At 35.8% G+C, this 26,837-nt stretch overlaps 10 protein-coding genes, 2 long non-coding RNA genes and 1 other non-coding gene across 19 annotated transcripts; 8 read left to right on the top strand and 5 right to left on the bottom strand.

Moving 5' to 3' along the window:
- Window positions 1–311: 311 nt before the first annotated feature.
- Window positions 312–1,187, top strand: AT1G02350 (protoporphyrinogen oxidase-like protein; the record flags this gene model as incomplete). Its single annotated transcript, NM_100116.1, has 4 exons — window positions 312–465; window positions 746–782; window positions 865–976; window positions 1,068–1,187. 4 exons carry the CDS (start codon window positions 312–314, stop codon window positions 1,185–1,187), a joined length of 423 nt encoding a protein of 140 aa, NP_171737.1.
- A 433-nt stretch (window positions 1,188–1,620) lies between these two features.
- On the bottom strand, window positions 1,621–1,992 carry AT1G04107. The gene has a single exon (NR_143384.1). It is a non-coding gene; the product is annotated as an uncharacterized misc_RNA (transcript).
- Window positions 1,993–2,376: 384 nt separating this feature from the next.
- On the bottom strand, window positions 2,377–3,830 carry AT1G02360 (Chitinase family protein). 3 transcript variants are annotated; one of them, NM_100117.4, is made up of 2 exons: window positions 3,162–3,654; window positions 2,377–3,001 (listed from the first exon to the last, which is right to left on the bottom strand). In NM_100117.4, the coding sequence occupies exons 1-2, from the start codon at window positions 3,608–3,610 to the stop codon at window positions 2,632–2,634; spliced, it is 819 nt and encodes a 272-aa protein (NP_171738.1). In that variant the 5' UTR covers window positions 3,611–3,654; the 3' UTR covers window positions 2,377–2,631. The 3 variants fall into 3 exon arrangements, with proteins under 3 accessions (NP_171738.1, NP_001323421.1, NP_001323420.1); NM_001331333.1 differs by having other exon boundaries at window positions 2,453–3,001; window positions 3,162–3,763; NM_001331334.1 differs by having other exon boundaries at window positions 2,465–3,001; window positions 3,162–3,830.
- A 1,036-nt stretch (window positions 3,831–4,866) lies between these two features.
- Window positions 4,867–7,106, top strand: AT1G02370 (Tetratricopeptide repeat (TPR)-like superfamily protein). The gene is made up of 2 exons (NM_100118.5): window positions 4,867–5,381; window positions 5,636–7,106. The coding sequence occupies exons 1-2, from the start codon at window positions 5,010–5,012 to the stop codon at window positions 6,875–6,877; spliced, it is 1,614 nt and encodes a 537-aa protein (NP_171739.1). The 5' UTR covers window positions 4,867–5,009; the 3' UTR covers window positions 6,878–7,106.
- Window positions 7,107–7,438: 332 nt separating this feature from the next.
- Window positions 7,439–9,606, top strand: AT1G02380 (uncharacterized protein). The gene is made up of 4 exons (NM_100119.4): window positions 7,439–7,699; window positions 8,210–8,797; window positions 9,019–9,163; window positions 9,284–9,606. Exons 2-4 carry the CDS (start codon window positions 8,308–8,310, stop codon window positions 9,342–9,344), a joined length of 696 nt encoding a protein of 231 aa, NP_171740.3. The 5' UTR covers window positions 7,439–7,699; window positions 8,210–8,307; the 3' UTR covers window positions 9,345–9,606.
- A 1,537-nt stretch (window positions 9,607–11,143) lies between these two features.
- On the top strand, window positions 11,144–13,867 carry GPAT2 (glycerol-3-phosphate acyltransferase 2). The gene is made up of 2 exons (NM_100120.3): window positions 11,144–12,113; window positions 12,764–13,867. The coding sequence occupies exons 1-2, from the start codon at window positions 11,415–11,417 to the stop codon at window positions 13,655–13,657; spliced, it is 1,593 nt and encodes a 530-aa protein (NP_563651.1). The 5' UTR covers window positions 11,144–11,414; the 3' UTR covers window positions 13,658–13,867.
- A 3,426-nt stretch (window positions 13,868–17,293) lies between these two features.
- GA2OX6 (gibberellin 2-oxidase 6) lies at window positions 17,294–20,145 on the top strand. 2 transcript variants are annotated; one of them, NM_100121.5, is made up of 3 exons: window positions 17,294–17,858; window positions 19,214–19,556; window positions 19,640–20,145. In NM_100121.5, the coding sequence occupies exons 1-3, from the start codon at window positions 17,458–17,460 to the stop codon at window positions 19,883–19,885; spliced, it is 990 nt and encodes a 329-aa protein (NP_171742.1). In that variant the 5' UTR covers window positions 17,294–17,457; the 3' UTR covers window positions 19,886–20,145. The 2 variants fall into 2 exon arrangements, with proteins under 2 accessions (NP_171742.1, NP_001323245.1); NM_001331335.1 differs by having other exon boundaries at window positions 17,295–17,858; window positions 19,214–20,128.
- Window positions 20,146–20,367: 222 nt separating this feature from the next.
- On the bottom strand, window positions 20,368–21,121 carry AT1G02405 (proline-rich family protein). Its single transcript, NM_148428.4, has one exon. The coding sequence runs from the start codon at window positions 20,989–20,991 to the stop codon at window positions 20,587–20,589; it is 405 nt and encodes a 134-aa protein (NP_683269.1). The 5' UTR covers window positions 20,992–21,121; the 3' UTR covers window positions 20,368–20,586.
- A 232-nt stretch (window positions 21,122–21,353) lies between these two features.
- AT1G02410 (cytochrome c oxidase assembly protein CtaG / Cox11 family) lies at window positions 21,354–23,473 on the top strand. Of its 3 annotated transcripts, none has more exons than NM_100122.6 (8): window positions 21,354–21,500; window positions 21,728–21,873; window positions 21,982–22,297; window positions 22,401–22,453; window positions 22,580–22,652; window positions 22,742–22,846; window positions 22,937–23,017; window positions 23,101–23,457. In NM_100122.6, the coding sequence occupies exons 2-8, from the start codon at window positions 21,794–21,796 to the stop codon at window positions 23,254–23,256; spliced, it is 864 nt and encodes a 287-aa protein (NP_171743.1). In that variant the 5' UTR covers window positions 21,354–21,500; window positions 21,728–21,793; the 3' UTR covers window positions 23,257–23,457. The 3 variants fall into 3 exon arrangements, with proteins under 3 accessions (NP_171743.1, NP_001321510.1, NP_001321511.1); NM_001331337.1 differs by having other exon boundaries at window positions 21,419–21,608; window positions 23,101–23,420; NM_001331336.1 differs by having other exon boundaries at window positions 21,419–21,873; window positions 23,101–23,473.
- Window positions 23,474–24,132: 659 nt separating this feature from the next.
- Window positions 24,133–25,652, top strand: AT1G02420 (Pentatricopeptide repeat (PPR) superfamily protein; the record flags this gene model as incomplete). The annotated part of the gene is made up of 1 exon (NM_100123.2): window positions 24,133–25,652. The coding sequence occupies exon 1, from the start codon at window positions 24,177–24,179 to the stop codon at window positions 25,650–25,652; it is 1,476 nt and encodes a 491-aa protein (NP_171744.1). The 5' UTR covers window positions 24,133–24,176.
- On the bottom strand, window positions 24,502–26,042 carry AT1G04117. The gene has a single exon (NR_138652.1). It is a non-coding gene; the product is annotated as an other RNA (long non-coding RNA).
- Window positions 25,544–26,826, bottom strand: ARFD1B (ADP-ribosylation factor D1B; the record flags this gene model as incomplete). Of its 2 annotated transcripts, NM_100124.5 has the most annotated exons (5): window positions 26,406–26,826; window positions 26,251–26,327; window positions 26,057–26,176; window positions 25,844–25,983; window positions 25,544–25,753 (listed from the first exon to the last, which is right to left on the bottom strand). In NM_100124.5, the coding sequence occupies exons 1-5, from the start codon at window positions 26,554–26,556 to the stop codon at window positions 25,669–25,671; spliced, it is 573 nt and encodes a 190-aa protein (NP_171745.3). In that variant the 5' UTR covers window positions 26,557–26,826. The 2 variants fall into 2 exon arrangements, with proteins under 2 accessions (NP_171745.3, NP_001321619.1); NM_001331338.1 differs by lacking the exon at window positions 25,544–25,753 and having other exon boundaries at window positions 25,840–25,983.
- Window positions 26,381–26,684, top strand: AT1G04123. The gene has a single exon (NR_138653.1). It is a non-coding gene; the product is annotated as an other RNA (long non-coding RNA).
- Window positions 26,827–26,837: the final 11 nt, after the last annotated feature.

A 26,837-nucleotide genomic window follows, 5' to 3' on the forward strand; every position in this document is an offset into this window, starting at 1 on the left:
TTCTTATTTTAATATTTTTCTCTTGTTCCCACCGTTTTGGTTGGAATCATATACTATACGAAGTACTATTTGTGTATCTAGTGGTTGATTGACGATTTTTATTTTTGTTGTACATTAAATGCAGCATCTATGATCTATCTATCTTCTTCTTTTTTTGCCAAATAGAACGTTATCTTTACTGGGCTTTTAGGTTAGCCCATGTAATGTTATTAACCCAAATATGAATTTATTAAGGGCCCATCAATGAGGAGTGAAACATGTTAGACAAAACTGAGAACAGGCCTCTACTTCTTCTTTTCGTAGCGATCGCCATGGAAATATCAAATGTCTCTTCTCCGTCCGGCGGTGTCGCAGCCATTTCTCTCATAATTCTTCTCCGTCCTCGGTTACTTGCTTATGATTCTACTAATCTCTGTTGTTTCCGGTTGATCAATCGTCGATCTTCTAAACTCGAAGGCGGAGGAGGTATTACCGTGACGGCGGATTGACTGATCCTCAGCGGAGTATGTATCTTGACACGCGAGGAAAAATGTTTTTTTTTTTCCCTTTTCCTATTGTGGTTTCGATCGAATTCGCTTAATTCGATTTTGTTACATGAAGCGTTAAATTGAGCCAATGTATATGATTTCGAAAGCAAAAATTAGTTATCTACAGAACAAATTGTCTTGTATCTGATAGTTTAGTGGTTTGAAATTCACTAAAAGAGTTTTAGTAGAATGCTCTGTCTTGGTTTAGTGGATTTAAGCCTTGTCGTTGTTTGCAAGTTTACTAGAAGAGTTTTGGTAGAAGCTCTGTTTTTGGTTTAGTGGATTTACATTTGTCGTTGTGTGCGTAATTCAGGTAGATATTGTTTCCCATTCCCAGGTTTGTGTTGTGGAATGGGAAACTGAGGCCGCTTCTGTCAAAGCCAAAGGGCCCAAACAGTTGGTTCTTTCAGGAAAGGAATCACAATGTTGCCAGAGGCAATCTCTGCAAGGTATTGTATTATATGCTAATGAATCTGTTTTCTTTCACCCTTTTCAATGAGAACAGTGCAAAAATCATTATCTTTTTTTTTATTTGGGCAGGTTGAGTTGCAACTTGCAAAGTTAAGGAAGCTCTCAAGTATTACTAAGATGGATAGCAGAGGATACAACTCGACTTATGAAACTCTGAGGGGATATTCTCTGTACAGAGCAAAAGTGTAGCGATGACTGCTCCATCTCATGTTGCTAACAGTCTTTTTCCCCCAATTTTCTGTTAAGTTTTTGGATTTGTGAAACCAGTTGTGTGCAAATTCAAGTAGATACGTTTGGGATCTTATGTTTTGTCGCCAAAATTCCCATATACAAGCTTGTCGATTGAATATGCATACTTAAACTATCTTAATTCTTAAATCATGTTGGATTTGTAGACTTTCCCAATGATGAGTGACTTGATGATAAAGTTGCTGAAGCTGTGGTCTTTCATCATCTGGTCATGATTGATGGATATTCTTTGGTGGCAAATATGTTGCTGCTGGTGTCGCATTGGGTCGGTGTGTGGAAGGGGCTTACCCAAGCCAATGATTTCATTTATAGGTCCGCTTACAAGTAAGAAAATTATTAAACGAAAACCAATTAGATACTAAGATTGCAGATTAGACTTTGACAAGACATAAGTATGTGAAGGTTCCCATTAATATCCTCATAAGTGATTTTACAACTTGTGGCCAAAAGAGCAAAAATTACACAAAGCGGGAGAAAGATAGTTTAAGTCTAGAACAAATCGATCATAACTCTTGAATCTTGCGGATCTTCGTGAAGAGGTGAGATCTTGAAACTGTCGGGTCTTGGAGATTTCTGTTGATGCGTGTAATGGAAAGATGGAGAAGAAGAAGATGGTGTAAGAATTATGGAGGAAGAAGAAGGGAATTCAGAGATTGTAGGGTGAAGGATTTGTGTGAGTAGAAGAACAATTGACGCCATTGATGATCAACTTCGAAAAAGCTTTGTATATTTAGGGTTTTGGTGTAGATTTTGTTTTCTCATGTGATTCTTATCTGCCTTTTATATATAGAGAGAGAAAAAGTGGGCCTGTGGTATTGTGGATCGATGTTGTGTGTTTTAGAATCCAGTGGGACTCTTAAATCTTTGGGTAGCAGGCAGCAAGTGGTTTTTGTCTGACTTTTGTGTCGCATTTATATCTCGCCCCCAAAACCAGCTGTTCCACCTGGCTTAGGATTCTTCTTCTCTGCTTAATTTTGGTATTAACAAACATAAACCATAAAATTTAATATTCAAAATATTAATTTTACTTGAAATACGATCTACAAAGACATTAAATTTTATGGAGATTCATGTATTAATTTTTCGTATGCTTATTATTAGAAAGCAAAAACCATAGTAGTAACATATTCTTTCATGCAATAAAGGGTGGCCAACATAGTGGTTCTTTGTTGAAAATGAGATAAAATAAAAACATCAAGAAATACCATGGGAATTAATTTTAATTAGGTAGTAGTTGAAATCAAAACCATCAAATCACATTAAATTGAATTACATTATTGAATATAAACCCCTTTTATGGCTCCATGTGTGGGCAATGCCATAAACATACATGTTGACTTTTTGTTTATAAACATACATATTTCGGGTCAACCAAATTAATTGTTTAAGCATAAGGCCTTTGATTTTCACAGTCCAAATTCGGCCCAGTTGCTACTTTAAACAGCCCAGTATATCTCTGAAAAAACCCGATTCGGTCATTGACCCGTCCGTCTCCAGGAATCCCACACTCTAAACCGCCATTTATTATATTTGTGGTTAAACCAAACCCGCCGGTCCGGTTAGCTGCCAAATCCGCCGCCGTAGGTCGGTATTTTCCGATCATGACGTCATGGCACGAAGGTTTGGGACTCTGTGGCGTCATCCAAAACCAAAGTGCTGTTTGAAAAGCTATCACTGAATTATTTGACACCGTTTCTGGATTCCTTAGACCGTCGAATCCTAAGGCTCGACCGGCCGGTCCGTAATTGTAGTTCCTTATATCCCAAAAAGTAAAATGACAATTAGAAAATAATATAATTACGATGTGGAATCTTGCATGGTATAGTTTTATACAAATCGAAAACTATAAATGATAGAATTCAAAATATATATTTGAATGAAGATACGGACCACTATTAGTGAAAATGAACCTACCACGATAGTTGAATTGGACCTCTTCCTTGATAAGTCTTGTTAGGGAAACAAGGCCACTGTGTATCAGAAGAATCACAATAAGTGCTTTGTGGACTCACTTCTTCTTTAAAGCATAATCCCCAAGCGTACGGTCCGTCTGGTGCCGTTGCCCATCCTCCGGTCGTCTCGTGTGAAATCTGAGCCAAAAATGCAGCCACTTCGAGTCGTTGTGTCACGGGGCTTCCTACGCTCCCGAATCTCGGAAACCGCCTCGTCGCTTGGACAAATGATTCGTAAGTGTAGAAACCATTTGCGGGACAAGCGGTATTGTCCTTGTGGATGAAAATTTTGTTGTAGAGGTCTCTTGGCACTAATCTCTCGATTGAGGTGGCTTCGGTTTGGGCGGAAGATAGTAAATAAGAGATTGAGAGGAAGAAGCATAAGAGGAGAAAAGAGTGTTGTTGAGCCATTTTTAGAGAGGGATCGATCTTGATGGTTTTGGTGTAAGAAGATGAGTTTGTTATATAGATGTGTAAATGATCAACGCGTTGACTTTTGACTTTAACGGTGGACTTTTTTTTCATTGGTCTGAAGGTTCGTTTATACATGCTCTCATGTGTTTTCATTCATCAAACGATGCTTCTTTCACGTTAAGTGAAACTTTTTCTATAGTTTTTGGTATAATTTTTCATATAGTTTACACCTTAATTAGATTAGATATCAAGACAACAACAAAAAGCGAATACGTGAAGGGGAAAAAAACAACAAAAGCAATTATTTTTTATTGTAGAGAAAAAAACAAATAACGGCTTTTCACTAAAATGACATTTTTTTTAGCTGACATTACTTAATATGAAACCGAGATCATACAAAATAAAAACAACTTATCAATATAATCATTGAATGATATAGATAGTGTGTATTACGATTAAAATGATAGTGGATGACGATATTCTTATTCGGTCGACGTAGCAGTATTACCGAAAAAGACTGATTTCAATTTTTAATGCTTGAAGACTCATTCTTGCTATGGAAAATCTCATTATTTTATCTTGATGGAAGACTCATTCGTATTTTTTATTAATGTGGTGGAATCTACACAAAAAATTCTCGTTCGGCGGCTAACTAATTGGTAAAGTTGTATATACATTTTATTATATGTTCCTATTTCAGAGCCGAAACAAATTACAACACTTTAAGTTGTGCAAAAGTTGACAAAAATGTTTTTTGACAATAAACTCGTTTCTTTTTCTGATTTCTCATCCAAAAATAAAAACTAAATTTCGGTTCCTTACTATCATATCAACTAAGTCTTCCGTTTTTATGTGTTTTAGGTCCATTCCAAATACATGATTAAACTTTTTTAAAAAATCACAATCTCTATGAAACTTTTTAAATTCTTCTTTTTAATAAGTTGTATCAACAATGTACAGAAAAAATCAGAAAATTAGTATAAAATTTAACCTTTTACCAAAAAAAAAAAAATCACAATCTCTATGAAACAAATCTCATCTTTCGAAGAAGATAATGTTACAAAAGACATTCAAACAGAAATATTTGTAATCCTTCTAAAAAACTGACATTCATTGTAATTTCTTATTACTGTGGATTTATTCATATTCTGTCGATTAGTGACTAGTGTTTACATAATTATGAAATACGTGACTAAAAATAATATAGTTAAGAGAGACTACACAAAAGTACACTAAAGTAAAAAAACGACACCAAGTCTTATGTACTGTAAACTGCACGCCGTTTTCAGCTATCTTAAACGACATAAAGTTTTGCCTTAAACCCTACCATCGTCACTCACTCTGTCCTCGATAGGTTTAGAGAAGAAATAGATTTTGATCGATCCTTACAACAAAAATGAATTTCCGTAATCTGATTGCTTCCGGTTCTCGCCTCGGCAAGAGGTTCTGTGCAACGGTATTTGCTCCGGCGTCGGCGACTGGCATCGTCGAAGCCTCTGTTTCTTCTCCAGCGGCGGCGAATGTCGTCGAAGCCTCTGTTTCTTCTCCGGCGGCGGAGAATGGCGTCAGAACCTCTGTTGCTGCTCCGACGGTGGCTTCAAGGCAGCGAGAGTTGTACAAGAAACTTTCTATGCTTAGTGTGACGGGAGGAACAGTGGCAGAGACGTTAAATCAGTTCATCATGGAGGGTATTACTGTCAGAAAAGACGATCTCTTTCGCTGTGCTAAAACCCTTCGCAAATTCCGTCGACCTCAACACGCTTTTGAGGTCCCTCTTCATATCTCTTAAGCAAGTATCTGATTTTAACATTGAAATTGGAGATATTTCATTATCTATGGAAAATTACTCTTAAAGGGGCTGGCTTTAGATTTAGGGTTTAGTGATTTCACTAGTTTTAGGGTGTAATTAGGGTCATGCTCGTTGTTGAATGAAATTTCACTTTTTTCGAATGGATAGAGATTAAAAATGGCATTTTTAAGTTTGTTAGAGTTTGATTGAGTCCATTGTTGATGAAATTTCAGATCTTTGATTGGATGGAGAAGAGGAAAATGACATTTTCTGTGTCTGATCATGCAATTTGTTTGGATCTAATTGGAAAGACTAAAGGTTTAGAAGCAGCTGAGAACTACTTTAACAACTTAGATCCTTCTGCAAAGAATCATCAGTCGACTTATGGGGCGCTCATGAACTGTTACTGTGTTGAACTTGAGGAAGAGAAAGCAAAGGCTCATTTTGAGATAATGGATGAGCTTAACTTTGTTAACAATTCGTTACCGTTTAATAACATGATGTCTATGTACATGCGGTTGAGTCAACCGGAGAAGGTACCTGTGTTGGTTGATGCGATGAAACAGAGGGGTATATCTCCTTGTGGTGTCACTTACTCTATATGGATGCAGAGCTGTGGAAGTTTGAATGACTTAGATGGATTAGAGAAGATTATAGATGAGATGGGGAAAGACAGTGAAGCTAAAACCACTTGGAATACTTTCTCTAATCTGGCTGCAATCTACACTAAAGCTGGTCTTTACGAGAAGGCGGATTCTGCACTGAAATCTATGGAGGAGAAAATGAATCCTAACAACCGTGATTCCCACCATTTTCTCATGAGTTTGTACGCTGGAATCTCGAAAGGTCCTGAGGTTTATAGGGTTTGGGAATCGCTGAAGAAGGCTCGTCCTGAGGTCAACAACTTGAGCTATCTAGTCATGTTACAAGCGATGAGTAAACTAGGCGACTTAGATGGGATTAAGAAGATTTTCACAGAGTGGGAATCGAAATGCTGGGCTTACGATATGAGGCTGGCTAATATCGCGATTAACACGTATTTGAAAGGGAATATGTATGAAGAAGCAGAGAAGATTCTTGATGGTGCCATGAAAAAGTCTAAAGGTCCTTTCTCCAAAGCGAGACAGCTTCTGATGATCCATCTGTTGGAGAACGATAAAGCGGATTTGGCTATGAAGCATTTGGAAGCAGCGGTTTCTGATTCTGCAGAGAACAAAGACGAATGGGGCTGGAGCTCAGAGCTGGTCAGCTTGTTTTTCCTTCACTTTGAGAAAGCTAAAGATGTTGATGGAGCGGAAGATTTCTGCAAGATTTTGTCGAATTGGAAACCTCTTGATTCTGAAACTATGACATTTCTCATAAAGACTTATGCAGCAGCAGAGAAGACTAGTCCTGATATGCGAGAGAGATTGTCTCAACAGCAGATCGAAGTAAGCGAGGAGATCCAAGACTTGCTTAAAACAGTTTGTCCCTAAACTAAGTAATAAATGTGATTAGCACGTTATGTTTAAACTTGTGTCCCGTTTAGAGTTTCCAGTTCCAGAAAACAAAGCTTAGTTCTTTTTTTAAGTCTTTGACATATGTGTCGGTTACATAGTGGAAGATCTCATAAACAATTAAGTGTTTCTTTCATACCCAAGTCATCAGCAAAATGTATCACTATTTTTAAAAATTGTCAACCAATAATATGTTTGTTTATCCAAATCCAATAACCGACTAATTTACTTGTAAACTGTGGGTGTGGTCCATGACCCATGTTATTTGTTAGTGCCACCAACTAAGTTAGGAAAATGTTTATACAAAAAAAAAAAAAACTTTATCTATAAGAGAACAATTACTGGTTAAAAATAGCTTTACAAGGGAAAATTACAATTTAGTAGATCTACAGTTTCTTTTTAACTGCCGATTTCGTTTTAAATTCTTATCTTTTACAATTAGAAACTGGATAATTGATAATCAATTTTATCCAATTGTGATAAGCCTAAAAATGAAAACAAATCTGATTTCTTTTACTTTTGACAATGAAAAGAAGAGAGAAAAAAAAGAAAAAAACAATCGGCGTTAGATTCTGTAACAAGCTGGCACGTCTCTGTATCAGTCGCAACGTTCCTATTTTCTTTCTTTGTCAATCCGTTCGGCGACAGAACAATCCAAAAAAACATTCTTTTAGCTTTTTCTGTTTCTTCTTTATATATTACACACAAAGCCTATACAGGAGATAATCTCGGTTACAAAAACAGAGAAGATAAAGGAGAAGTCTTTCTCTGATTTTTCACCCTGAAGAACCCTAATTTCAGGTGAGTACTACTCTCAATCCATTTTTTTTTATATTATTCCAGTGCCGCATTTGCTAGTTCTCTTCCTTATTACAAGTTATTAATGGGTTTTGACACTCGTAGCGAAAGGTTTGAACTTTATCTGCTTCGATTGAATTCTCTGTAATTTATGAGGCTTTGCAGAGTTTTGTTCTTTAGAGTCTGTAATCTTTGTTTAGCTTAGGGCATTTATTGTCCCTGTTTGTTTTGTTCTGTCTTCATTGTTAGAAAATTTGGGTTATGGAATCGAATGCGCGAGTTTTTGAGTATAGTGATTTCAAAATTCGCATTCAGTTTTCGTGAAAATTATAAAGGTATATAAGTCACTGATTTTGGTAGTTAAGCAAAATCAGTTTTCATGGTTACTTTGTATTCTTAGTTAGTGTTTTAAGGTGAACCAGAATTAGCATTCTTCTGTGTCAATTTACTCTTGTGTGTTATAAGGATGATTGGTATCCTAATCTCTCCTATCATTTGTTTCTCATGTTCTAGGAAGTTGCGAGTTTCGAAAGTCAAAAAGCGGTTTATCCAGGGGAAGTAAAGGGTTTTAAGCAGATAAGAGTTTGAGAAGGAGAAACTTAGTGTATAGGATGGATCAAATGTTATCAGGAGAACAAGATCTTGAAGTAGATATTGAAGCTGGTCGATCTGACGTTACACAAGAATCCACATCAGATACTGTTTCAGGCAATGGGGTCTGGAGTGAACGGGCGAATTTCGGTGTCTCTGAAAAGATTGCTGATGATCTGAGCTATCCATTGATAAGAGACGAAAACCGAGTAGAAACTAGCAGTCAGAGTTTGGATCTTTCAGAGAAAAAATGCGGTAATGGAAAGTTTAAGAAGTCGAGAAAAGCTTCAAAGCCTCCAAGACCTCCAAAAGGCCCTTCCTTGAGTGAGAATGACCGTAAGATCATGAGGGACATACAAGAGCTCGCTATGAGAAAGCGTGCAAGGATTGAAAGGATGAAAAAGTCCTTAAAAAGGTTGAAAGCAGCCAAGACGTCACCATCATCTCCATGCATTACCATTTTCTCCATGATAATAACGGCTATATTCTTCGCCTTTCTAGTCTTCCAAGGTACCTTTTTACTTATTCCCTTTTCAACTCTTAATGAAAACCAAAAAATGCTACTTTGGTCTTCATATGAATTTGTCTCTGAAGAAAGATTCTATATAGTTTTAGATTCATTGCTTTTAAGATACTCTGATATAACTTGAAAACTATATTATTAGTCTTTGTATCTCATCAGGATAAAAAGAGTTTGTTGTGTTAAGAACAAATCTTTTTCCGTTTTGCAGGATTCTCCACAGGCAGTTCGAGTATGAATTCGGACAAATCACCTGCACCAACAGTTTCACCTAACAACCAAATGATTTCAGTTCAGTTCTACAATGATTTTGCTCCCGTTGAGCAAACCGATCCCAGCCCGACCACCTCATTAAGGTAAGAAGAGGAACAATTTATATATAACTCATTCTCATTGTTAAATCAAAGAAGACACTTTCTAAAAACAAGTGCTGATATGAACAATTTCGTTCTTTGATCGAATCTCTGTAAATTCAGATACACGAGGAAGCGAATTTCGGGTGCAGAAGAAGAAGACTCGAGAGACGTTACTAGATGAGTTCTCTGTTTTGGTCTTCTTGACCCAAACTGTTAACTCATTTGGTCAAAGTTTTGTTCATAGACTAAAATTTGTAAAAACGACTGCGTTTTAAACAATGATGATGATATATTGATATGTCACTAACCGGGCCAGTTTTTCAATTATTTTGAAAATAAAAAGATTGTGAGCATCGTAGTAATTACGGTATTTAATGAAGGGAAAAATGATGTAAAACTTGTTGTTGACCTTACAAATATAAAAAAACAATTGTTTTTTTCAATGCGAATCTGAAAATGACTTCCATACCAATTGGATTCTGCAACGTTTATGGTATATAACAATATCAAACATTTCAAACCCTACACAAATAAATTCTACATGTAAAAGCCACAATTGTTCTACTAAATATAGAAAATTTCTTTTTGATAAGAAAATGAATTGTATGGCTGGTCTATCTGCTAAGTGTTACCCTGCAAGAGATAGTAATCCGCAAAATCATTTTTGTCGTATATGATAATTATGGAAGTGTAATCAACACATTTTATAATGTCAAGATTAGCAACTTTTGTTTAGTATATATCTCTTCAATTGAGTTTTTTTCCCAACTAAACTCAAAATTGTATTATCTAGCAGGGTGGAAATTTTGTTTCTTTAATCGGTTGACTTACTGATAATTCCATCACCAACGATATGCTTTCGATCGTTTGTAGTTGATATTCTTAGATTAGATGTTACGGTGGCAAGAGTCTTGATTGTGAGGCTTTTATTGGATATACGAAATATCAATTGAGAATTTGCATATTTGACTAGAGTTTCTAAATAAAAGGAAAGCAACCAAAATGGAGAACTTTCGTCTTCAAGTTTGAAATGATTAATGAATTTAATTTTGTCATTAAGATCGAAACTTTAGTGTGAACATGTATACATACACACCTAATCCTTTATTTGGTAGTGATTATTTTGGAGAGTGCATATATAAATTAGGTATACGTCGCACATCATTGAATGTTCGAAATTTTCCAAGACATAACACTAATTCATTTGAATAATACATTCTCTACGATTTTTAGACATTTCTTGTACAATACGGCCCAAATTTCTCACTTTGTTTCAAACTGATATATGTTTTATCTTTTCCCTACTTTTTCATATATAAAATTAAAATGTCCTCAAACACCTATTTTTATTTTCTTACTAATGTATGTTCATTTTTGCCTTGGCTATAATTGTCTTAATTGGTACGTCTTAAACTTCTTCGTTTCTTACCTTAGTACGTCCTCTAGCAACTGAATGGACTTCATTTATTAGAATCTAATTTAATGAAAGTATTTACAATTTTGAAATAACAACACTTTGTGTATTTCGAAAGCTAGAATACAATAACATGTAATTTTTTGTCATCTTATAAGAAAAATAACCAATCGAAGAGAAGAATTCGCAATATTAAACGGATCTCAGGCAGTATGATCTCTTAGTCAACTTTATCTTATATTTTATTTTTTCAAATCGATGAATGACGTTAATCAAGTGGCTCGATCTCTCAGCAGCCGAGTAATTGGAAATTGAACGTGCTAAAACTATAAGTCTACTACTATAAAAAGACTTGTATTTGTATGATTGTATATTCATAATATCTGGTAGTTAATTTATCCCTTGTAAAAAACAGATTTAAGTTAACTTAACAAACTCTTATTTAGATTATTTGGTTTCGATATCTAATTCACACTAAACCGTACCAAAAAAGAAGAAGCCGACTTTAAATTGAATTATTCCTTAAGTCTTCTCACATTTTATCTTTGCTAGAGACGCAATATTTGGAATAGATCAAGCCGAACTAAATATCGACGCGTACGTGTACTTTTCAGATTTAAACATTCAGATCATTAATTACAATCATGCAAGCTGTACGGGAAGAAGTGGAACCATCATCAATGGCATTCCTCGTAAATATCAAACACGTTCGAAGGGTATTTACGTCATGGTCTCATTATATAACTGTCAGAGCCCCTTCCGTTTCTCTCGACATGCAGAGTCTAGATTCCAGCGACACCATATAATATAGTTATTAGAAAACGAGAGGTCAAAACCATGTCCGGTAATAAGATCTCGACTCTTCAAGCTCTTGTCTTCTTCTTGTACCGGTTTTTCATTCTCCGTCGTTGGTGTCATCGTAGCCCTAAACAAAAATACCAAAAATGCCCTTCTCACGGCCTCCACCAATATCAAGACCTATCGAATCACACTTTGATATTCAACGTCGAAGGAGCTCTACTCAAATCAAACTCTTTATTCCCTTACTTCATGGTTGTGGCATTCGAAGCCGGAGGGGTGATAAGGTCACTTTTCCTCTTAGTTCTTTATCCATTTATAAGCTTGATGAGCTACGAAATGGGCTTGAAGACGATGGTGATGCTGAGCTTCTTTGGAGTTAAAAAGGAAAGCTTCCGAGTGGGGAAATCAGTTTTGCCTAAGTATTTTCTAGAAGATGTTGGGCTCGAGATGTTCCAGGTTTTGAAAAGAGGAGGCAAGAGAGTTGCTGTGAGTGATTTACCACAAGTTATGATTGATGTATTCTTGCGAGATTACTTGGAGATAGAAGTTGTGGTCGGAAGAGACATGAAAATGGTCGGTGGTTACTACCTAGGCATCGTGGAGGATAAGAAGAACCTTGAAATTGCTTTTGATAAAGTGGTTCAAGAAGAAAGACTTGGTAGTGGTCGTCGTCTTATTGGCATCACTTCCTTTAACTCGCCAAGTCACAGATCTCTCTTCTCTCAATTTTGCCAGGTAAATTATATTCTGGAGACGTATATACATAATCTAAAAGTGCTTTAGTTGTGTTATTCTTGCATTAAAAAATTTATGATTCTAAAAGAGACATTGGTAACCTTATAAAAAAACAGACGTAACTGTAATTTTTTGGGAGACAAACAAAGACAAAGCTTATGTTACTCTTCTATTTTTTTTTCCCTTACATTTGGTAACCCGATAATAAATTTATCAAGTCCCGAATAATACTTGCATTCTAATTTTGTTAAATAAATAGTATACGTTTAATTGGTTTATAGGAACTTAATAATAAGAAATGATAAGATTCTTTGAACTTAATAAGAATCCCCAATAGGATTCTTTTAGTTTTAACTGTGGCTCTTTGGACGAATCGAGATGCATTGATTTTTTATTTTTTTTATGTTAAAACTTAAAACCATTGACTAAGACTTGTTGTAATCTAGTACTGCGTCACAAATCAAACTAATATATCAAGTAAATGCTATTTTGAAATTTTTGGAAATTAATTATATTATAAAGTTCTGATGCAATAAATTCAAAGCATGCATAGACTACGTACGACTTGGAACCGGTCCACTTCAACTGATATATTTCATTTCCTAATGATAATCTCCCCCTAATCCTTTCTTTTTTCTTGTCATAAACAGGAAATTTACTTCGTCAGAAATTCAGACAAGAAAAGTTGGCAAACCCTACCACAAGATCAATACCCTAAACCATTGATTTTCCACGATGGTCGTTTAGCCGTTAAGCCAACACCTTTAAACACACTCGTATTATTCATGTGGGCCCCATTCGCCGCCGTCTTAGCCGCTGCAAGACTCGTCTTCGGCCTAAACTTACCTTACTCCCTAGCCAATCCCTTCCTCGCCTTTTCCGGTATCCACCTTACTCTCACTGTCAACAACCACAACGACCTAATATCCGCCGACAGAAAAAGAGGTTGTCTCTTTGTGTGTAACCATAGAACGTTATTGGACCCACTTTACATTTCATACGCTCTAAGAAAGAAAAACATGAAAGCCGTGACGTATAGTCTAAGCAGATTATCTGAGCTTCTGGCTCCGATCAAGACCGTTAGATTGACTCGTGATCGAGTCAAAGATGGTCAAGCCATGGAGAAATTGCTGAGCCAGGGAGATCTCGTGGTTTGTCCGGAAGGGACTACGTGTAGAGAGCCTTACTTGCTTCGGTTTAGTCCACTTTTCTCTGAGGTTTGTGACGTCATCGTACCTGTTGCTATTGACTCACACGTGACTTTCTTCTATGGCACGACGGCTAGTGGTCTTAAGGCATTTGATCCCATTTTCTTCCTTTTGAATCCTTTCCCTTCCTACACCGTCAAATTGCTTGACCCTGTCTCTGGAAGTAGCTCGTCCACGTGTCGAGGAGTCCCTGACAATGGAAAAGTTAACTTCGAGGTGGCTAATCACGTGCAGCATGAGATCGGGAATGCGTTGGGGTTTGAGTGCACCAACCTCACGAGAAGAGATAAGTACTTGATCTTGGCCGGTAATAACGGAGTTGTCAAGAAAAAATAATTGATTTGAGTAGTTTATTTTCTTAATTAGGGCCTTTTTGTGTGACGTACACTTTATTTCTTATAAGATTTTTTTTCTATGATGTATCTATCTTTTTTTAGTTAAATGTAATTATCTAATTGTGTGACCAATACGATATGTATATGTACATGTGTTATTGATATCATACAACGGTCTCTGGACGTATATTATTAATAGTGAACACTCCAAAATAGTTTATATCCATATATGTTCAATTTAAATATTCGGAGTTAAAAATTTCGATGATTTCAAGATATTAATTAAGAGTGGAACTCATGGCGATAATTGTGGGGTTAGAGTTTGTGTGTCAACCCTACGCATCTCCCCACCTAACTATATTTAATGCTTCTTCAATCTTTGATTGATTAATTAAATTCATTGAGCGGCGAATTTAAAAATTATCTTACAAAAGGAAGAAATATTTTTAACCAATAAGAATAAAACTATTTTAAGAAGATTATGTCATACTAAATTTATTTATTTATGAAGCCTTACATTATGACGATATTGGTTATACTAGATTAAAGTATTAAACTAATAAACAGATTTTAAAAGAAAAAAAATACCCTCAAATTTAAGTCATTTAGTTTTCATAAGTCCGGACTTGATCAAGAACATAATCTCAGCTTTTCGAACCCAGCAACGGCAATCAACATCATGCGGCTGTTGATCGATCTCTTTTCGATTTGATCGTTTTCTCTTCTCAGTGGAATGGGCTACTAGGCTTCTTAACATATATGGGTTCAATACTGTGGACTATAGATGGGCCGGTTATGGGCCTAATTATTAACCTTAAAAGACTTCTCGGCTTTTGTGAGACATGACAATATCAATGTACAGGTAACATTGAGCCGAAACTTGCTATTGTTCTTGTCTCACTTCTTAATATAACTTTAGCCCAAAATATTTGTTTATGCTTGATGATAATTCTTTTTTTTTTAAGTAGGCAAAGAAAACGTTAACGACTAATTACTTTTACAACCCATGAAAAAGGGATTTTTTTTTTTTAAAAGCTAAAAAGAGAGGGATAACTTTTATATTTTTAATTTATACACAAGTAAAATGCATTTCTAATTTTTTTTTGTTCCATAAGTTAATTTGCCATTCCATGACTTTTCCCTTTTAGTTAACTAATTTACTAACAAAAAGAAGGAAAAAGAGACTTTCGAACAGTATTATTCTTTAGTTCAAATTCATATATAATGATCTTATTTTATTCTCCCCCCCCCCCCCCCCCACATTATGACACAATGTCGGACACATAGTGTTGACTTGTCTACATGTCTTCTTGTATCAAAGTTTAATTAATAATAACACATATAAGAAAAATAAGGGAGGAAAAAGCGTTTCAACGACCAAAGAGATTCCAACGGCCGTTTTGCTCATCCCATTCCTATGCATGTGCCTTCCCATTTGCTTTGCTTTTTTGTAGTTTGTGTCGCCGGTTCTTTGCATGCCACAGAACTTAATAGTTTTATCATAAACTAAGAATTTTTGTTGAATACTCTGCACGTAATTATATTTCATGTTCCGACATTAGCCCAAATTACGGTAAAACATACATGCAGGTTCATCTTAAGATAATGTATTGACTATGTTAATATTAGAATATACAGAATATAATATGCGTTTAAACTCATAGATCCAAACCTCCATACTAGTAATATTAATGAAATTGGTATTTTATCAATGCTGAAATTAGTATCTATGCTACGTTACATTGTCTAACAACGCTGATACTTCAAAATTGAATACCAAGTAAACTAAAATAAAAACATAAATAAATGAAAAAAAAAAACAGAAACCTCAGATTGGATGTCTTGGAGTTTGGTGACCGACTGTCTACTTTAGACTCATAATTGATCTAAAATTGTGTATATAAGTTCAAGAAGAGACGTATAAAATCATAAATTAATATCGAATTGTTTAGCAAATATGGTCACCAAAATTTAAAATGATAAGAGTTAGGTTTTGATATAACCGATATGTATGTTTCATTCATGGGGATAATGTCGGCTAATATGTCAGATGACATGTTCATTGATCCATCCTGTCTCCGGTCAATTTTTCTCCCATACTTATTTTTATATTTTCTATCTTTAATATTTAGAGGAATTCAAATGAATTGAAGGTATATCCATTCATCAATTTGTTGTTCAAATGTTGTAACAAAGAAACAAATGTGTTGTTCAAAATGTGGATTATCAATTTTGAGTTCACTCAAATTCAATTAACTGTTATTTTTCAACAAAACACATTTCTGTATTGATCAATCGAATATGTTATTGTCCAAAGTGCTTATAACTAGTATAAAATATAATATAATGAATCTTGCAAACATGAAAATATGCATCACTTCAAAATTCAACAATTTTGAACTGAAAATCGACTATACTTTTGAATGTTAATTTCGTAAAAAAGTGGGTAGGTACTAGGTATTGGTAGAGAAAGAGTTGAGAGAATAATAATTGAAAGAATATGGGCTATGAAAAGAGTCTTTTTAGTTAAATCGGACGGCTAATGGGAGCCGTCAAGGTTGACCATTTCCACTACGTGCCGACATATCAGCCTTACACATGCCCCATCCTCCTCACCTTTCCCACTTCCTTGTGACTCTTTTCCACGCGCCTCTTCTAGCATTTGCTTCTTCTTTTTATTTGCCTCTTCATCAGAAAAAATATTATAAATCTAAACAGTTAAAATATCTATCTACGAAAGACAAATCTTGAAATGTTTTAGTACTGCATTTTGTTGGTCACAATTAACAATAATAATTGTGATGCATGTTTTGTTAGCCAGACACCTAATTAGTTCTCTCTAACTTCAAACAGAGAAAGAAGTATTGTATTTGTCAACGCTGATACAAAACTGACACTTTCAAGTTTAAGTTTGTCATATTTCTTTTACCAAACTTGAAACTACTGCATTTTTTTTTATAACTTGTTCATTTGAACAAATAATATTTTTATTTTTTTTTGCCAAACTTGTCAATATAATATCTAAGATCGGACTCCTCCTATTGTCAATCTTAATATATCACAACAATAATTGATCTAACTTATATTGTATACTTAATTCATTGAAATAAGAAATCAATATTAAATATACGCGAGTCTTATGACTAACCAAACACGGTGATTTAGGCAATAAGTGCTCAATCTTTCAATTATTTTAAGAATTGAACATCAACATCATCTACTACTTTCCTATCACCAAATTTCAAACTACCCGATTTTAATAGTAATAACTAGGTTAGGCAAGAATGTTGACAATAAAAAAAATGTATAACACAATTTTTAAGTTTTTTTTTTTTTTAATCGTATCATAAAAATTCCTAGTTTGAAAATGACTAGACTGATATAAACGTAATTTTAATTTTAAAATAATTTGCTTGTACAACTTAAGATCCAATTTAATGGAGATAGACATGCATGTCAAATTTCATTATTAGTAGACAAGAGCTTTATTCATCTTGGCAATAATTTTGGTTTTAAAGAACTCGACCGTCCCCATTGATGACATGCCCACCTTACGCGATTTGTAGGATGAGAAGATTACTTTAAATTCCCCCATTTGTCAACCGTATGGAAACCGTAGAATTTAAAACTAAATTTCGAAAAAAGTCTTTGAATTTAAAATATTTATTTTATCCTTCCTTCTCTTCCCAATTCCCATACACTATATATATAAGAGCTCGTCACTCTTCTTTCAGATTCAAAACCTCCTGATTTCATTCTTTACTACTAATAATCATTTTTTGAAAAAAATAAAAAAGGGACATGGTTTTGCCATCTTCAACACCGTTACAAACCACCGGAAAGAAGACGATATCCTCGCCGGAATATAACTTCCCGGTGATCGATTTCTCCTTAAACGATCGGTCAAAACTATCGGAGAAGATCGTAAAAGCCTGTGAGGTTAATGGGTTTTTCAAGGTGATAAACCATGGAGTTAAACCGGAGATAATAAAGAGATTCGAGCATGAAGGAGAAGAGTTCTTTAATAAACCGGAATCAGATAAGCTACGAGCCGGTCCGGCGAGTCCGTTCGGTTACGGATGCAAGAACATCGGGTTCAACGGCGATTTGGGTGAGCTTGAGTATCTTCTTCTCCACGCAAATCCGACAGCTGTCGCTGATAAATCTGAAACTATATCTCATGATGATCCTTTCAAGTTCAGGTACGTATACATGTATTACTATTTTTTTCGTACATATTACAAATCTTTTTAGCATATGTTTTGTGTGTATATTTATTGATTCTTGAACCTACTTTAATTTCTTGAATCATATTATAATAGCCATAAAAGAAATATATTTTAACTTTATGTCAAAAATTTGAGTAAAACAAAATTAAACATAAAGGCTTAAGCTAATGTATCAACCAAACAAATCCATAGTATGAGTTTTGGTTAACAAATTCATATAAACCATAAGCTCAATGAAGCATGAGAAAACTGACAACCATTTATATGTGTGTGTGTGTATGTGTGGAAATGGCAATCGTTGGTTCTTGGTTGCGTCTACATATTATTATTTTTTAAAAATATATATTCTATCCATTTCTGTGTGTGTCAAATTGAAAGTTGACCCAACTGAAATTGATGTGGATTGTGTGTGACAATGTGACTTGTGAGAAACCTAAAAAGAGAGGGAGAGATTGAAAGTGAGATGCAATGTCGAATAATGGATAATGACCAGAAGACACGGCTTTTAATTATTATCAGTCTTGTTCCTTTATTGTCATTAAAGTTGCTCATATTGTTTTTTCCTTTTGTTTTAAAATTAGTACAAATTATAATCATACCAACTTAATGCCGGTTCACCTGATAGTTTGTTGTGATCAATAATCTATACTATAATAGTTGGATTTTGTTATTGGTTCATAGTAGTATATTGGTATGTGGTTACAATAACGATGGCAACCATTTTTTTCTCTAGATAATACTAAAATATCAAAATTGTGAAAGTTGCTTTTGTAACCTTGACTGCGACATGGTTGATAAATCAAATTCTCTTTTTAAAAAATCCCTAATTTGGTGGCATATAGGTTACGTATAATAAATATATTTTATCTAATTCTTGGTGGAAATCGAACTATAAAATATCATTCATGGGCTCCATAGTAGTTATAATTATTTGAAAAATTCAGATTAAACACACACATACGTTACAAACTAACATAATAATTGAACAGACTTGGTCAATTAGTGGATACTGTGCATGAACACAGACAATACTTTGAGACGTCGTCAAAGAATCAAAATTGGAGACGTCAACGAGTAAAGATTTGACTTGTTATTCCTCTTCGTCATTTTTAAAATGACAAGTTGTAAATAAAAAGCAGGAATCATGGGGTCCTCACTTTCCGAACATTCCTCTGTCTCATGTCTTTTCTTTTTCTGTTATTGGTATTTATCGTAATAATAATAATAATTTGAAAATCTTTCAGAAAAAATAAGAACAACAACCCGTCTCTCTGTCAATTGTTGTTGAGTGTGTTAATAAATTCCACGTGTTGTTTCTCTTTTATTAGCTCGGCGACGAATGATTACATACGCACGGTTAGAGATTTGGCATGTGAGATCATTGATCTGACGATCGAGAATTTATGGGGACAGAAGTCTAGCGAAGTGAGTGAGCTGATCAGAGACGTTCGTAGCGATTCGATCCTACGGTTGAATCACTATCCACCAGCACCGTACGCGTTAAGTGGCGTTGGTCAAATAGGTTTCGGAGAACATTCTGACCCTCAGATCTTGACGGTGTTAAGATCCAACGACGTAGATGGACTTGAGATTTGCTCACGTGACGGCTTGTGGATCCCAATCCCATCTGACCCTACATGCTTCTTCGTATTGGTCGGTGACTGCCTTCAGGTACTAACCACATTTTGTTTCGTAAAGACTTACAAAATAGTTTTCATCAATTAATTAATTAATGAAATAATCTTTGAAAATAGGCATTGACGAATGGGAGATTCACTAGCGTGAGGCATAGGGTTTTAGCAAACACAGCAAAGAAGCCACGTATGTCGGCGATGTACTTTGCAGCTCCACCGTTAGAGGCGAAAATATCACCGTTGCCAAAAATGGTGTCGCCGGAAAATCCAAGACGTTATAATTCATTCACATGGGGTGACTACAAAAAAGCTACATACTCTCTCCGTTTAGATGTCCCTCGTCTCGAGTTTTTCAAGACTTTATAGATTATATTCATACCATTGAAAGCTAGATTTTTTATTTTTTTTTTGCTTGTTGAAAAAGAAAATATGATTGTTGGATTGTTACAAATATATACCATGTGAAATGTATAGATTTAGATGAACAAAAAGAAAAAGAAAATTGAGTTTTGGTCATTTACTTTGTAATTTACTAATTTCACATGTGAATCAGTGGATCATTGCAATTTCTAAAGAAAAGCTCTAAAACATTCCAGTAAGAGAAATTATACCTTTTTTTTCTTCAACTACAAGTCTACAAGTCATGCATCATCAGTACATCACAATCATAAAAAACGACTTATGATAAAAATAAAAATAAACTTGAGCTTCTGATCGGTAGAAACTATGATCCATGAAACGCGTCCGATCACAATGGACTCTTTGGTCCACTGCAGTTGTACTCTCGATCATAATTACACGAATTAAAACCTCTTTATACAAAATCGGCTATTACTTATCTAGGTATGCTTGATTTCATTTGAAGGTTTTATAAAAGGTTGCAGGGGACAAGTCCAAATAATATGAACCACATCTGACCCTAACTATAAAAATTAATCCACAATCGATTATAATTATTAAAAAAAACTGTATCTAAAGCATACGCCAATCCGTTAAAAGTAAACAAAATCTTTATGCAAACCTTATAGAAGTTCGAAAACAACAACATAAATAATTTCTGATCATAATCAAAGAATCAGAAAAACCATAACTCCAAACACGAACAGCTTCATCACCGAAAAGCTTTCTACTGCCACAGCCGCTCCATAGTAATTTTCAATAGGGTACAAGTCTCCCGGCGGATATGTGAATACGTAATTAGGTGGAGGTGGAGGTGGCGGTGGCGGCAGAGGCGATGGTGGACAGGAAGATTTCTTCGGGGGTGGTGGTGACGGAGGAGGAGGGGAGGGTGTACAAGAAGGAGGTGGCGGAGACGGAGGCGGAGGCGGTTGATTTTGGAGACAAGGTATGCAGTTAACGTCAACTTCGGCTGAAGAATCTTCGGCGTTGATTATGATCGGAGATGCGAGGATCACGATAGCCATGAGGATTGTGGCCGCAAGATCCGTCGATCGGCGAGTTTTAGGCGACATGTTGTAACAATGTTTTGGGCTTAGACTTGTGTATATAAAAAGATGATCAAACTTATGGAATGTATATTAGTGAAGTTATTTGTGGAAGATTATTACAGAGAGATCCATCACAATAAATGAAATAATTTCGTAATAACATCGGAGATATGGAAATCTTAAATGACAGCAGATTTGTCCAAAATTAGATACATGTAATAAACACGTTAAATTTAAGTATGAAATGACAATATTCCTTGTATACTCTAATTTTCATTTGGGCTTTATTGGGCCAAATAATATGGGCTTACAATTAAAAATTCGACTGAACGGATGTGAATAATTTTTTTTTGAAAGAACCGACTATCTTTATTCTTACCAGACCACAAAGACAAGTCGTTGTTTGACTTGTTGACTTTTTTTTTAATCCACAAGTTTTTTTTTTTTTGTTGCGTCAGATTTTTTGTTTGTTTTCCAGTGACGTCTTTGATCTCCCTCCCGCCGACGACACAAGCACGCCGTCTGGTTTACCTGTAAGTCTTCTATTCTCTTCTTTTCCTTTCGCGTGCTTCCTCTTTGATAGGTTACATTCTTTAATCGATCATGGCATCGTTCTTGGCCTCTGATTCGATTACGCTCGGGTGATTTTTTTTTTTTCCCCCGATTATTGATCTCGCCGGAGGTTGCGGAAGGGAGAAATTGGGTTTCAAATTTTCGAAATTTTCAAGTAATGTAATCTGGGTTCGTGTTTATTGTGCAGATAAGTGTTTTTGTGTGGTGTCTGTGTCTCACTGTGTCGATAGATTAAAATAATTTCTCTTCGGCCATGTCGTGGTCGAAAGCTTGTAGAGGAACTCGAATTTCTTCATATTTAGAGAACCTTCATCGAACATCTCAGTATCCAAGGTAATTGAATTTTATGCATGCGCATGAACTGTTTGTTAAAATTCCTCAAAGAGAAGTTCTATCAGTTTTATAGAATTAAGTTTGTGAGAAATGTTTATGTCGATGTAGGACTATTTTATGCTCTCGTTATTACACTCATGGAGCTTGTAAAAGCAATGAGCATTATCTCCGAAGCAAGAGAGTATTTTGGGGAAGCTCTTCTTCATGGAGCTTGAATTCTCACTCTGCTACTGCTAAATCGATGTTAGATAGTGCCCATCGCCAGTATTCTACTCACTCTCCATCGGAAACCAAATCACAGAAAATGCTCTATTACCTCACCGCTGTTGTCTTTGGTATGGTGGGGTTAACTTACGCTGCTGTGCCATTGTATAGAACATTCTGCCAAGCTACTGGATATGGAGGTACTGTTCAACGCAAAGAGGTATATATCGTTTTTGTTTCTTCCTTTCTATTTTTATCCTCTTGAGTTTTCAAGTCTACTTAGTGGCTCTTCCTCAGTCTTTTTGTTTGGCTTTATACTACAGACTGTTGAGGAGAAGATTGCTAGGCATTCAGAATCTGGTACCGTCACTGAAAGGTGTTTATTTCTCTGTTCTTAACACCATTCTTCTTTATATGTTTCTTAACACCATTCTTCTTTATATGTGTTTATAATGAACTTGCTAGCTTACTATATTCTCTACTATGATTGTCTGGTAAACAGGGAGATTGTGGTGCAGTTCAATGCTGATGTTGCAGATGGGATGCAGTGGAAGTTCACTCCAACACAAAGAGAGGTTTAGACTTTATATCTCAAGAAGAATGTTGAGACGAATTAGTGTGTTTTTAACTGATATGTCTTTTTGGTTTTGGTACTTTCTTATAGGTTAGAGTAAAGCCAGGAGAAAGTGCACTCGCATTTTACACTGCTGAAAACAAAAGTTCAGCTCCAATAACCGGAGTCTCGACATACAATGTCACTCCCATGAAGGTATATATATTAGCCTTGGTAGTGGATCCTATTAACTTCCCATAGAACATAGATTGGTCGATTCTCAAAATCTTATATTGGTTTCTTCAGGCAGGAGTTTATTTCAACAAGATACAATGTTTTTGCTTTGAGGAGCAGCGACTCCTTCCTGGAGAGCAGATTGACATGCCGGTAACTACTCTTTTGTTCTTGGCTATATTCTCCTCAGATAAAATCAAGAGTCCATTAAAACCTATAATTTCTTGGTTTTGCAGGTCTTCTTCTACATTGATCCTGAGTTTGAGACTGATCCAAGAATGGACGGAATCAACAACTTGATATTGTCTTACACTTTCTTCAAAGTGTCAGAGGAAAATACTACAGAGACGGTCAACAATAACAACTCTGTTCCAGTTCAAGAAACCAATTAAAAAAAGTGTCCATGTTTTTTAAGAGCTACAAAATATCTTGTGACACAACCTTATGCAAGAACAGTCTCTCTTAGATTTAATAACCAATTTCCAAATTCGGAAACCAATGTTCAAAACCCACGGAACAGAAAAAAGAAGAAAAATGTTGGTAAAATGAATTCACTATAAGCTCTTCTCTTCGTTTTTTTTTCGTTAAGTTTATAAGGATATCGGTTTTTACTGTCTCTTTGGCTCTGATTGAAGAAAAATTTAAATATCGTCTGTAGATATTTTATGGGATGCTTTGAGAATGGGCTTCGTTTTAATGGGCCTCCTCTGCAATCATTGTCCAGAGTCGAGAAACCACCTCTTCTTCTCTTGTTCTTTCTCCAAATCGATTTGGTCCCAACTCTCTTCAAGCAAAGGAGAGATATGAAAATGAAAGCTCTTACGGCGAACAAGTTTTTCCGATTGAAGAAGAGAAGAATCTAGAAGATGAAGACAACACTAGTGCACCAAACAGTTTTGCGCGTCTTGAGAGGAAACAAAAAACTATTCAGAGTTCAGAGAGAGTCAACCCCCAAACGAGACTTAAACGATGAGCCCACTATAATTTTATAATTTATGGGCCATCAGGCCCAAATGATCAGTAGTAGTTATTATTTGACTTTTGACATGGTGGATTTGGTTTAACCACCAAACCGAACGAGTAAAACACTATTGGATTGGGTGATGATATCCCGGTTTTATTTGGTTAAAATCACAAAATCCTGATTTTGGTTCGCGGCTTGATTCTGCCGCTCTCTCGTCTTTAACCTAACTAAAGACGTAGAATGATTCTGGTTATTGAATTAGTTTGATACAGAGAGAGCGAGCTTCGGTTTTTCTTCTCCGATTTGGAACCAAAGCTCAGATTTTGGATTTTGTTAGACGATTTCCAAATGATGATGATCCTCAAGCCTTTATCTTCTCACCACGTTTCCAATTTCCGTCTCTCTGTATCGTTTCTTCACAGCGTGGCACTATCGGATGCGAAGGTTCCTGTAGAAGAAGAAGGCGATGACGCAGAAACTGTTTTCCGGATGATAAATGGATCAAATCTGCAAGTGGAATTGAAGGAATCGTTGAGCTCTAGTGGAATCCACTTGTCCAAGGACTTAATCGATAGGGTTTTGAAAAGGGTAAGGTTTAGTCATGGGAACCCAATTCAAACCCTAGAGTTTTACAGGTACGCTAGTGCTATAAGAGGGTTTTATCATTCTTCGTTTTCTCTAGATACAATGCTTTATATTCTCGGTAGAAATCGAAAGTTCGATCAAATTTGGGAGCTTTTGATTGAGACTAAGCGTAAGGATCGATCTTTGATATCTCCAAGGACGATGCAAGTTGTGTTAGGTAGAGTTGCTAAGTTGTGTTCCGTTAGACAAACTGTTGAATCTTTCTGGAAGTTTAAGAGATTGGTTCCTGATTTCTTTGACACGGCTTGTTTCAATGCTCTCTTGAGAACTCTTTGCCAAGAGAAGAGTATGACTGATGCTAGGAATGTGTATCATAGCTTGAAGCATCAGTTTCAGCCTGATTTGCAGACTTTTAATATACTTTTATCGGGTTGGAAATCATCGGAAGAAGCGGAAGCTTTCTTCGAGGAAATGAAGGGAAAGGGGCTAAAACCTGATGTGGTTACGTATAACTCTTTGATTGATGTGTATTGCAAGGATAGAGAGATTGAGAAAGCTTATAAGTTGATAGATAAGATGCGAGAGGAGGAGGAAACTCCCGATGTTATAACTTATACAACTGTTATAGGTGGGTTGGGGTTAATCGGTCAGCCTGATAAAGCTAGAGAAGTTTTAAAGGAAATGAAGGAGTATGGGTGTTATCCTGATGTTGCGGCTTATAATGCTGCTATTAGGAATTTTTGCATAGCGAGGAGGCTCGGGGATGCGGATAAGTTGGTGGATGAGATGGTGAAGAAGGGTTTGTCTCCGAATGCGACTACTTATAATCTGTTTTTCCGTGTTTTATCGTTGGCAAATGATTTGGGACGGTCTTGGGAGCTGTATGTGAGAATGTTGGGGAATGAGTGTTTGCCGAATACACAATCCTGTATGTTCTTGATTAAGATGTTTAAGAGACACGAGAAAGTGGATATGGCGATGCGGTTGTGGGAAGATATGGTGGTAAAAGGTTTTGGTTCATATAGTTTGGTTTCAGATGTGCTTTTGGATTTGCTTTGTGATTTGGCTAAAGTCGAAGAAGCTGAGAAATGTTTGCTTGAGATGGTTGAGAAAGGTCATAGACCGAGTAATGTCTCGTTTAAAAGGATCAAGTTGTTGATGGAGCTAGCAAATAAGCACGATGAGGTTAATAACTTGATACAAAAGATGGCTATTTTCAGTACAGAGATTCCGCGTTAACAACCAAGACACATTCTTACATTCTTTCAGCATTTTTCAACAGCCAGTCGAGTCCTTCATGTAAACCATCACCAGAGAATGCACATGAGCTCTGGACATGCCTAGCAAGCAAGAATCAAAAAACAGATCATCAGAAGAATCGATCATAATCGCAAAATTAGAGTCTTGAAAGGTTTTTCTTATCTTCTTACCAGTTTCTCTGCCAGTTTTTTTGACGAAGAGAAGTGAGATCAAGCTTGTTACTGATCTCAGAAGCAGACATAGCACCAGGAACTTCATGCTTGTTTCCAAATACAAGAACAGCCACATTGTCCGGTACACTCCCTTGTATCTGTTATACACGGCATCAAACATTAGATTATTTGACTTGCTCAATGTTTAGAGAAGTCAGGTTTGTTTGTTACCTCATCAATCACCGCATTAAGAAAATCTTTCGCATCTTCTATTCGATCTCTGTCTGTGCTATCGACTACAAGCACAAGCCCCGCTATTTCTTGGAAGTCATGTTTCGTCATTGGAAACCACTGAAATGTTTTTTTGAATCACCCATAATCAGATATGATCTTACTGTTTATAAAAATTAACAACTTTCTCCTACCTTGTAACATTGTTGGCCGCCCATTTCCCAAAAGCGTAAGTTTGAATCCTTGTATTTTACACTTTCCACATCCGTTCCTAGAAACAGTGATTCAGGAATTCATAGAGAAGACTAGATTCAATATCAGAAAGAAAAGAAGTGATAATGAGATTTACCAATAGTAGGCATGGTTGTGGTAAGGGTTTCTCCGGTTTTGAGTTTGTGCATTATTGATGATTTTCCGGCAGCGTCGAGACCGAACAACACTATCCTCGATTCTTCTTGGTGGAAAAAACCGGCAAATGGCTTTCCCAGAGCTGTCCCCATTTTTTTCTGGTTCTTGCAACGAAGTTGACTTTGTTTGTTTCGCTTTGGAAAATCTGAATCACAAGGAGAGTCCTTGAGAGAGTTTTTCAAAGTCAAGTGGTGGTTAAAGCTTAAGAGTTAAGAGTTGTCTAGTCTGTTTCAAGATCCGAGGAATCAAAATAAAAAGTTAACCAGTTGACTTTTGAATTATTAGTTGTCCGATTCATATTTGTTTATGCAACTAGTTGCGTATTTGTTATAATCTTTATATTTGACTAGATAACAAATCTGGTCAGCAAAAA

This window comes from Arabidopsis thaliana, assembly GCF_000001735.4.
Source record: "Arabidopsis thaliana chromosome 1 sequence".
Classification (NCBI taxonomy): Eukaryota; Viridiplantae; Streptophyta; class Magnoliopsida; order Brassicales; family Brassicaceae; genus Arabidopsis; species Arabidopsis thaliana.